Source organism: Rhinopithecus roxellana, chromosome 6 (assembly GCF_007565055.1).
Source record: "Rhinopithecus roxellana isolate Shanxi Qingling chromosome 6, ASM756505v1, whole genome shotgun sequence".
NCBI classification, from domain to species: Eukaryota; Metazoa; Chordata; class Mammalia; order Primates; family Cercopithecidae; genus Rhinopithecus; species Rhinopithecus roxellana.
In genome coordinates this window covers 113,768,145-113,778,741 of record NC_044554.1, presented here as the reverse complement: position 1 = coordinate 113,778,741, position 10,597 = coordinate 113,768,145, and the positions used below count along the sequence as shown (strand labels likewise).

The following is a 10,597-nucleotide window of genomic DNA, read 5'->3' as shown; positions in this document are numbered from 1 at the left end:
CCTGTAGGAGACAGAGTGGACAAGTGTGTCATAGTCCCTCGAACCACTGTGCCCCCGGTTTCATTGAGATGAGACAAGCGTCCTACAGAATAGACCAGCACAGAGGGCCCAATACTTTCAGTGATCCCAGGTCACCCTGCGGAGGAGTGGGCTATGAGAGGAGTAACAGCATCAGCCCAGCTCTGGATGAGGTGGAGGATCTTTTTTTTTTTATTTTTTTATTTTAACATATTATAAAATATAAGACATTGGTATTAACACATGTAACCAGTGTATACTTAATTTCTTGAATATATTAAACTTATCAAATATTATAAATTGATAGCATTGCCTAGTACTTCAGTATTTTTATGTCATTTAGCTATAATTTCAAGTCTGATTCAAACTGATTATCTTACTATATATACTTAATGAATTTTAAGAGAATTCAAAGAACTTGGATTCCATCTGATTTATTATTTGGGGTTTTCATGAAGAAATTTACAAATATGACAGGTCTGCAAATGACAGATTTATTTATTTATTTATTTATTTATTTATTTATTTATTTATTTTATTATACTTTAAGTTCTAGGGTACATGTGCATAACGTGCAGGTTTGTTACATATGTATACTTATGCCATGTTGGTGTGCTGCACCCATCAACTCGTCAGCACCCCTCAATTCATCATTTATATCAGGTATAACTCCCCACTGCAATCCCTCCCTCCTCCCCCCTCCCCATGATAGGCCCCAGTGTGTGATGTTCCCCTTCCCGAGTCCAAGTAATCTCATTGTTCAGTTCCCACCTATGAGTGAGAACATGCGGTGTTTGGTTTTCTGTTCTTGTGATAGTTTGCTAAGAATGATGGTTTCCAGCTGCATCCATGTCCCTACAAAGGACGCAAACTCATCCTTTTTTATGGCTGCATAGTATTCCATGGTGTATATGTGCCACATTTTCTTAATCCAGTCTGTCACAGATGGACATTTGGGTTGATTCCAAGTCTTTGCTATTGTGAATAGTGCCGCAATAAACATACGTGTGCATGTGTCTTTGTAGTAGAATAATTTATAATCCTTTGGGTATATACCCAGTAGTGGGATGGCTGGGTCATATGGTACATTTAGTTCTAGATCCTTGAGGAATTGCCATACTGTTTTCCATAACGGTTGAACTAGTTTACAGTCCCACCAACAGTGTAAAAGTGTTCCTATTTCTGAGGTGGAGGATCTTAAAAGACACACTTAGCTCACAGAACCAACCATATTCTCCCTGAAAAGGAAAATAAAAATGTAAACGGGAAGTCAGAATTTCTTCTTCAGAAGCTAGTCCCTTTAGGGAGCAGAAATGGGCTAAAATAGACAAAGAAACTAAAATTAAGTCATTTAAGAATTTCATGAAAAAAATAAGGTCATCATCATCAATCACAATTTTGATAAAATTTCTTAAATATCTTGTGGAAGCTCCTTCCCATGTTACAAGAGCCCTAGAGGGAAGACGGACATGCTGATGAGGAAGCTTTGGGAATCCTGACTCTGTCAAGGCTGCCACACTCAACAGAAGCAGACTTAGAAGCTAGACCAGGTCCTGGACCCAAAGGTCTTTCTGGAAAAACTGCTAGACATGCATTAGGCAAAGAAACTGCAAAGGGGCATATGCAGCTTCAACTGCTCTTCGAAAAGAGAGGAAGAGAAAGGATTTTCCACTGTGGAGAATATCCAATAAGACTGTGTGAAAAGAACAAAGAGAAAAGCCCTACCTGTGCTTGGTTTTTTAAGCTACCTTCCTCATTGCTTAGAAATAGGCAGACAGGTCAAACAGCAGTGGCTCATGCCTATAATCCCAGCACTTTGGGAGGCCGAGACGGGCGGATCATGAGGTCAAGAGATTGAGACCATCCTGGCCAACACGGTGAAACCCCATCTCTACTGAAAATACAAAAATTAGCCAGGCATGGTGGTGCATGCCTGTAATCCCAGCTACTCAGGAGGCTGAGGCAGGAGAATCGTTTGAACCCCAGGAGGTGGAGGTTGCAGTGAGCCAAGATCTTGCCACTGTACTCCAGCCTAGGCAACAAGAGCAAAACTCCGTCTAAAAAAAAAAAAAAAAAAATAGGCAGACAGCCCAGCCCTGTACCTGCAGAGAGGAACATATTCACCCCACCACCACCAAGTGCTAGTGAAATGGAGAGTCCTGGGATGAATAGCCCATGACTAAAATCCCCCCTGGCGTACTGCCTTCTGGGTGCTCAGAGCTCTCCAAGCCTTATCTCCTCCAACCGTCACAGCACACTCGGAGCTGTGCCACTTTACAGATGGCATCTGTGAGTTTTAGAAAAGTTAACTCACCCCTTCTCACATGGCTCTTCATCGTGGAGCCCGGCTTTGCACTGGGACAGTCCGACTGCAGAGCTGCTCCTCTAAACCCTAGAGGAGGAACGTTAAGCAGAGAGGACCTGGGGTGTACAGTCACCGTTCCAGGGGTGCAGAAAGAATGTGGAATCTCTAACCACAAGAAGCTTAACTACCAGGTGGAATGACCAGCCAGGTACGCATGAAACAGTTAAGCCATAATGTCAGGTGGCAGGTAACAAAATGTGAATGTGGATGATAAAATGGGTCCAACCAGACACCTCAAGCCCAGGATCAACTCCTGCTATGATGTCAGTCCTCACTCAGCAAGAGCTCCGTGATGGGCCATCTTCTGGCTCCCAACCTTCCCCACCTGCATCCATGCCTTCTGCCATGGAACTTTGCATCCCTCTTTCTAAAACAGTTGAGCCAGTTTCCTTTACTCTTGGGTCTGAAATTCACCGATAGGATGTGTTTTGGATCCTACAGCAGTTCACAGAAACACGGCCTGTGGATCCTGGAGGGTCCCCAAGCATTCTCTGGGGATCCATAATGTAAAAATTATTTTTGCAATAACACCTACATGTTATGTACCTTTTTCACTGTGTTCGTATTCTGAAATGTGTCAACATTTGGAAGATCTGCATGACTCAGTGAATTAATATGAATTCACCCACAGAATTAATATGACCTTTATTATTTTAAGGTATGTTTCTTCTATATCCAGTTTATTAAAGGTTTTATACCATAAAGGTATGCTGAATTATATCGAATGCTTTTTCAGCAGCTGCTGAAATTATTTTATCAAATGTGTTTTCTGCAATGTGAACAGAACATTAACAGAATCAAGAACATTAACAAAACTGAGAACAAAAATCATGATCATTTCAATACTTATTGATTTGCACATGTAGAATCCTTGCACCCTGGGGTGAAACCCACTTGATCATGGTGAATGATCTTTTTGATGTGCTGTTGAATTCAGTTGGCTAGTATTTTGTTGAGGATTTGTGCATCTATGTTCATCAGTGATCATGGCCTATAGTTTTCTTTGTTGTTGTTGTATCCTTATCTGGTTTGGGTATCGTGGTAATGCTAGCCTTGTAGAATGAGTTTGAAAGATGAAAAGGTTCTGCGCAAGGCCAGGCATGGTGGCTCATGCTTATAATCCCAGAGCTTTAGGAGGCCAAGGTAGGAGAATCACTTGAGACCATGAGTTCAAGACCAGCCAGGGCAGCATAGTGAAACTGTCTCTCCAAAAAAAAAAAAATTCTACACAGTAAACAAAACAATCAACAAAGTGAGTATACAACCTACAGAATAGGAGAAAATATTTGCCAATTCTTTATCTGACAGGGGATTAATAAGCAAAATACATAAGGAGCTCAAATAGCAAAAAAACAAATAATCTGATTTTAAAATGGCCAAAAGATCTGAACAGACATTTCTTGACAGAAGACATACACATGGTCAACAGGTATATGAAAAAAATGTTCAACATCACTAATCATCAGAGAAATGTAAGTCAAAACCACAGTGAAATATCATTTCACCTCAGTCCGAATGGTTTTTCTCAAAAAGACAGGCAATAATAGATGCTGCTGAGAATGTGGAGAAAGGCGAAACCCTTGTTCACCACTGGCAGGAACGTGAATTAGCACAGCCACGGTGGAAAACAGTATGGAGCTTCCTCAAAAAACTAAACATAGAACCACCGTATCATCCAGCAATCCCACTGTTGGATATATATTTAAATCTGCACTCCCATGCTTACTGCAACACTATTCACAACAGTCAAAATACAGAATCCACGTAAGTGTGGATGAATGGGAAAAGAAAATGAGGTATAAATACACAATGAAACATTATTCAGGAGTAAAAAAGAACGAAATCCTGTCATTTGCAGAAACGTGATGTTAAGTGAAATAAGCCAAGCACAGAAAGACAAATATCACATGTTCTCACTCATATGTGGAGGCTAAAAAAGAGAACCTCATGAAGATAGAGAGTGGATTGGTGGCTACCAGAGGCTGGGAAGGGTAGTGGGATGGGTAGGGGAAAAGAAAGGCTGATTGAAGATATAAACCTACACATAGAAGAAATCAGACCTGGTGTTTGATAGATGAGTAGGGGTGATTACAGTTAACATTAATCGGTTGTTTTGAAATAGCTGGAAGAGAATAATGCAATTGTTCTTAGCATAAAGAAAAGATAAATATTTCAGGTAATGGATATCCCCATTACCCCAATTTGATTATGTGACTGCATCAAATTATCACATGTACCCTGAAAATATGTGCATCTAATACGGGTCAATAAAAAGTAAATAATTTTTAAAAAAGAGAATGGATGTCTGAGTTGTTTCCACCACATGGCTATTGTATACTGTTGTTATGAATGTAGGTATAAAAATCGCTATTTGAGATCCTACTTGTATTTCCTTTGGGTATATAACCAGAAGTGGCATTGCTGGATCCTGTGATAGTTCTATCTTTAATTTTTTGAGGAACAACCACACTGGTTTACATAGTGGCCACATCATTTTACATTCTCACCAACTTTACATTAAGTTTTCAATTTCTCTACACCCTTGTCGACACTTCGGGTTTTTTAATGTAGCCATCCTAATGGATGTCAGGTGATACTTCATTGTGGTTTTGATTTTCATTTATCTAATGTTAGTAACATTGAGCACCTTTTCATGTGCTCATTTGGCTATTTGTATAACTTCTTTGAAGAAATGTTTAGTCAAGGCCTTTGCCCACTTTTAAATTGAGTTACTTATTTTGTTGTTGTAGCTGAGATTTAAATGTTCTTCATGTATTCTGGATATTAACCCCTCAACAGATACATAATTTGCAAATATCTTCTCTCATTCTGCAGGTTGCCTTTTTACTGTGTTGACTGTGTACTTCGATACACAGAAGTTTTTAAGTATGATGTAGTCCCATTTCTCTGTTTTTGCTTTTGTCACCTGTGCTTTTGGTGCCATATCCAAAAAATCATGCCAAATCAATGCATGAAGTTTTCCTCAATATTTCCTTCTAGGAATTTTATACTTTTTGGTATTATAGCTAGTTCTTTCATCCATTTTTAATAGATTTTTGCATATAGCATAAGGTTAGGGTCCAACTTCATTCTTTTGCATATATAGATCTAATTTTTCCAACATCATTTGTCTTTTCCCTATTGAGTGGTCTTGGCACCCTCACCAAAGATCATTTGACCATATACGTGAGGATTTATTTCCGAGATTTATATTCTATCCCGTTTTCCTATGTCTTTGTGACAATACCATGCTGTTTTAATTACTGTAGCTTTTTAATTACTCTAATTTTGAAATCAGAAAGTGTGAGACCTCCAACATTGTTCTTTTACAAGATTGTTTTGGCTATTCAGGGTCCCTTGAGATTCCATGTGAATTTTAGAATGGGTTTTCCTATGTTTGAAAAAAGTGGGGGTTTGACAGGGATTGCATAGAATCTATAGTATTTGACATCTTGACAATATTGTCTTTTGATTCATGAACATGGGATGCCTTTTCATTTAACTGTGTCTTCTTTAACTGCTTTCATCAACATTTTCTAGTCTTCAGTGCAGCTTTAACATTTTGTTTACAAGTCCTTCACCTCCTTGGTGAAGTTTATTCCCCAAAAGATTATTTTTTTAAAAAGCTACTGCATCTAAGCAGGAGGGAGTTCTTCTTCCATTTTCTCCTTTCCTTAGTCAATGTAAACTCTAAATAACTGCCACATGTTATTTAATTGTTCCTTTTTAAGAAACCATACTTGCAGGTCAAAATAGCCTTAATAATTGTGTATTGTCAGCTTACTTCAAAGCAGCTCACTTAGATCCCAGCCCAAGACCAGGACCACCTGGGACCCAGAAGGCACATTCTCCAAAGACAACTTTCACGGCAAAGATTAGCTGTGTGTAACTGGCAACCATTGGAGAACTGAAGATGAAAGACTGTATTTTTTTTTTTTTTTTTTTTTTTTTTTTTTTTTTTTTTTTAGTTTTCCAGCATGGACAGTGCAGTTAGACTGAGCCCTGAGACTGCTAATTACAACAATTTCAATAAATACAAATAACTCTAACCCATCATGCCACCGGTCTTTGGAGCAAAATAGGAGCAATTATATTTCAAGCAAGTCAGTTCAAAGGCATGACTAACTCCTTACAAGGAGCCAAATTGTCCATGGGTGTTGAGTGGCTGTGAAACATCACGTCCTTCATCTCTGCCAAGGAGCAGGTTCAGGTGTGCACAGCTAGGTTTGGCCGCCAGCCTTCCCTTGGGAGAACAAGTGCTATAGTCCCTGGTCAGACTCCAGGCTGAGCTCAGAACATCAAAGGAAGTCATTGGTGGAGAGTGACTTGTCCTGACAGCAGCAACATCATCTCGACATCCAAGTCCTGTGCATTTTGGTTGAAGCTTCTCCTCAACCCTAACACCATCAAAGCGAGGTGTAGGCCTTGAGGAAAACCCCCCTGTCCAGCAGGCTCACTTTTCACACAGCTGCACCTCATCCCTGAACCTCACCTGCACAGCTCAGCCAGCCCACTGCCGCTGTGCTCCCAAAGGGGACAGGGACAGAATGTGACAGAGGCCACAGGGACTAAGCAGGCAAAGGAGTCCTTTACAATTTCTCTTCAGCATGAACCAAGTGACATCCTACAGTACAACAAAGACTTATCATGCGAGTAGCTCATGAGCAGACAGAGGATGCCAACTCAGGTATGTCCTTGCGTGAGCGCTGGGTGAGAGGAGAAGGCAGGTAAGGCCTCAGCCTTGTGAGCACAAGTGGCCAACCCTATCAGGCAGTTGACCCAGGCAGTGGCAGCAAGCGACAGAGTTCCCTGTCCCAATCCCTCCCCCAGGGTTGCCCCAGCCCTGGGAGGCCACCACTGAGGAGATGCTAGCACCCTCATGTTGGTGCCCCTCCTCCCGTGGTCATGAAAATCAACAAGCGGACTCTGACCTCCTGAGGACATACTGGAGAGCAAAACAAGAGTAATCAGCAAGATGGGCCTGAGTCCAGCCCGCAACACAGGGCTTGCCAGGTGCTCCCTGCTGAGCCTGAGTCCAGCCAACAGCAGCTTGGAAATCAACTGACAAGTTGCTGATCTGAGAGTTATCCACGGTTCCAGGTAACCTGGAAATTATGTAGCTCAGACGAGGCACCCACAGGCCTACATTGAGAGAAAAGGGGAGTCAGAAGGTATTTCACATGTTTTTAACAATTGTGATGTGAGCCCATCAGTGCAGGTCCCAGGAGGTGGCTGCCAGAAGAGTGGATCTGATGAGAATCCCACACCCCCTTCTGCCCACAGCCCTCCGCACCAGCCTTAGGGTCCTCTCCCCAACAAGGATCGCTCGTCCTGACCTAAGGAAAGGAGGAGATGCTGACCGCAGGGTCCCTGCTGAAACCATGTCTCTCCCGGAAAGGGAAAGGAGGGCTGCCACAACCCTGACTCCACTTACCCTGACTCCACTTACATGTGAGCAGGGACATGCCACTTCCTCGGGTTCAAATCCTAACTCAGCCACTTACTGACTGTGTTAGGGGATTAACGAGCTCATTCATATAAACCATCTACAAGAGTCTGGCAGGCACATGGCCGGCCTTAGGCCTTTGTCTGTGGTTATGACTGTTATCTTCATTAGTCGTCACTTAGAGAGAGACGTGCAGAGCTCCCATGTTGGAGTGTGGAAGACAGCACAATCAGCAAGCACTGCATTAGAATAGTCGAGGTCAGCGGCAAAGCTGGGGGTGTGCATGAAACGGGAAGAGGCCATAGCCAAGGGGGTCTCAAAAAGGAGGAAGGGCCCGGGAAAAGTCACCATCCAGCAGGGAGCCCATGGGAACCCACGGTGGAGGGCCCTGGATAGCCCAAGTGCCTGCCATGCCTCCTAGACCCCCGGACCCCTCAGTAAGCTGTGCTGCCCTGAGGGGGTGGGACAACTCCTCGGAGCTGGGCTCCCTAGAAGGCCCAGCCATCATCCTTCCACCTAAACAGAGGCCTGCAAATCACCAAAGCCTCCTTGGTCTCAAACGTTGGAGCCAGCAGGACATACAATCGTCTGTGAGCATGGAGCAAGACCACAGCTGGCCTGAACCGTGACCGCCTCAAAATGCGACGTGAGAGAGACTGGCAGGGTCCTCCTTCCCCAAATCGTCCATGACATCTGTAAAGACCCCACCACTACAGCTTCATCCCTGTGGATTCATTCTACCACTGTCAGGCTTCAGGGGTCCCTGCCACACAGAGGTTTATACACTGTTGCCTAAACTCTCTAAGTTCATCTGAAGCGAGCTCATCACAGTCGCTCTAAGCCCCTGCCCTCCAACCTGTGTTTTACCTGGCAGGACAGTCTACGTCTCTGCAAACCTGGACCTCAGCCTCAGTGTTCCTTCTCCTCTGCAGCACCCCATCCCCCTGGTTCTGCCGCTTCACCTTCTCCGTGTTTCTTGAACCTCCCCTTTCTCCCAGCCTACACTAGAGTCTGGACACCACTGGCCTGGTGGCCTCAGAGCCGGGTCCCCCAGCAGGCTCTGGAGGATGCCCTCTGCTCATCCACCCTCTGCAAAGACCCCCAAGCAGCCTCTCTGTGAGGATGCACCCCACAAAGCTGGCATTTGTCTTGACCCTTAATGGCTGAATATGGTCTGTTTCACATGGTTCAACCCATAAACGGTGGAGAGGACTCCAGAGGTCCTGTTTGGAATCCTTGGTAGCTCCACTTGCCAAGCTGTGTAGCTACCTAGCTCCAGCCTATCCTTTCACACTACCCAGCAGCACCAAACACGCAGCTTCCAGAACTCTCCCTGCGTTTCACCCTGGCTGTGACTTGGCTGTGTAGCCCTTCTGCCTGGCATTATCCACATGTTCTCCTCTCTTTTCCCACTCGTCCTTAAGACCGAGACTAGCTGTCACCTCCTCCAGAAAGCCTTCCTTGACCAGCCGTCGTCCACAGTAAGTAGTGCCCGTGCTCCTCAATCTTCCCTGGGATTAACACTGCACTGACCACACTGGCTTCAGTGATCTGTTTTTCCTTCCACTTCCGAGTCTAGCGTAGAACTCACAGGGCAGGAACAAGGTTTTCATGTCCCCAGCACTGGGAACGGCAGCCCTTGGTTAACACACACTGAATGAATCACAGGAAGTGTTGGCTGGAGCTCATTCACACTAGCATGTAAATGACTAATATACATCTTTTCCTGAAAACAACCCTTGCTGGGGGAGAGGAAGGGGAAACCCCAGAGTCCTGGGCAAGTGAAGCGGAGGAAGCAGCCCCACCTGGAGAGGGACAGGTCCAGGGATTCGGGAGGCCCAGCGTCAACCCTGGTTATGAAGATGGGCTCCGTTCTGCACATCTCCCAAATGGCTTGGGTGGAGGGAATCGTGGTTCCTATTTGAACAAGTGAGAGGCCCTTAAGGCAGTTTCTAGATGGAGAACTTCTCAAAGGGACTGGGAAGCGTGGGCAGCTCGGGAAGTCGGAGCATCTAAGCACAGAAGCAGCTGAGCAGGTGAACTCCAACTGCCTCTGCTCCCAGCGGCTGGCTTCCCAGCAAACCGCAGTCCTGCCCCCACGCCCACGCACACTGCGGATTGGCACTTCACACAGACTAATTAACAAATAGCAGGGCGATTAAATCACGCAGCTCGTGGTATTTTCCTAACTCCTGTCAGTGGCGGCAGAGCATGAAAGTGAAATCAGGAGCTCTCCCCAGAGGCCTCACTGCCGACCGCAGGCCAGTCTTCAGAAGGAGCAGCAGCCACCGAAGAGGCACAGCCCTCGTGCACTCCAGAGACCATGGACAGCTGCCTCCATGGCCATGTCCTGCCCTGTCTCTCCTCCTAGTCCTGGGCTGGGCTCTGGCCCCCCAGGAGTAGAGAGCAGGTCCCAGTCACTGGCTTTCCATGTTTTCTGTCCCTGGATCTTGCCCCTTGTGCGGAGCTGCCGGCTGCCCCCCACCAGCTCCCACCCACCTCCTCTCAGGGCACAGCTGCTCCAAAGCCACCCCTCTCCTTCCTCCCCTTGGCTCCAGGCACGGGCGCTGGGTCCCGCCTGGACACTCACGCGTTTGGTTGTCTTCTCTCCTGCTGGTCAAGCACCCCTTTCTGCTGGGGTTCAACTCCTCCGGGCTCTGCCCTCCTCTCTTTACACAGCAAACCGAGGACCCAGCTGCCTTGTTCAAATGCCAGGAGAGGGCTCCCAGCCAGCGGTCCAGACAGAACACTCCAGATGCTCCGTGACA

General features: G+C 45.3%; 1 protein-coding gene across 1 annotated transcript; it reads right to left on the bottom strand.

The window, feature by feature from the left end:
• Positions 1 to 7,066: 7,066 nt before the first annotated feature.
• On the bottom strand, positions 7,067 to 9,130 carry LOC104666157 (the record flags this gene model as incomplete). Its single annotated transcript, XM_030932023.1, is given in 6 exon segments — positions 7,067 to 7,296; positions 7,299 to 7,340; positions 7,343 to 7,396; positions 7,399 to 7,497; positions 7,500 to 7,525; positions 8,697 to 9,130. Coding segments are annotated over 6 exon segments (885 nt in total), but the record flags the coding sequence as incomplete, so codon positions are not given.
• Between the last annotated feature and the right edge of the window lie 1,467 nt (positions 9,131 to 10,597).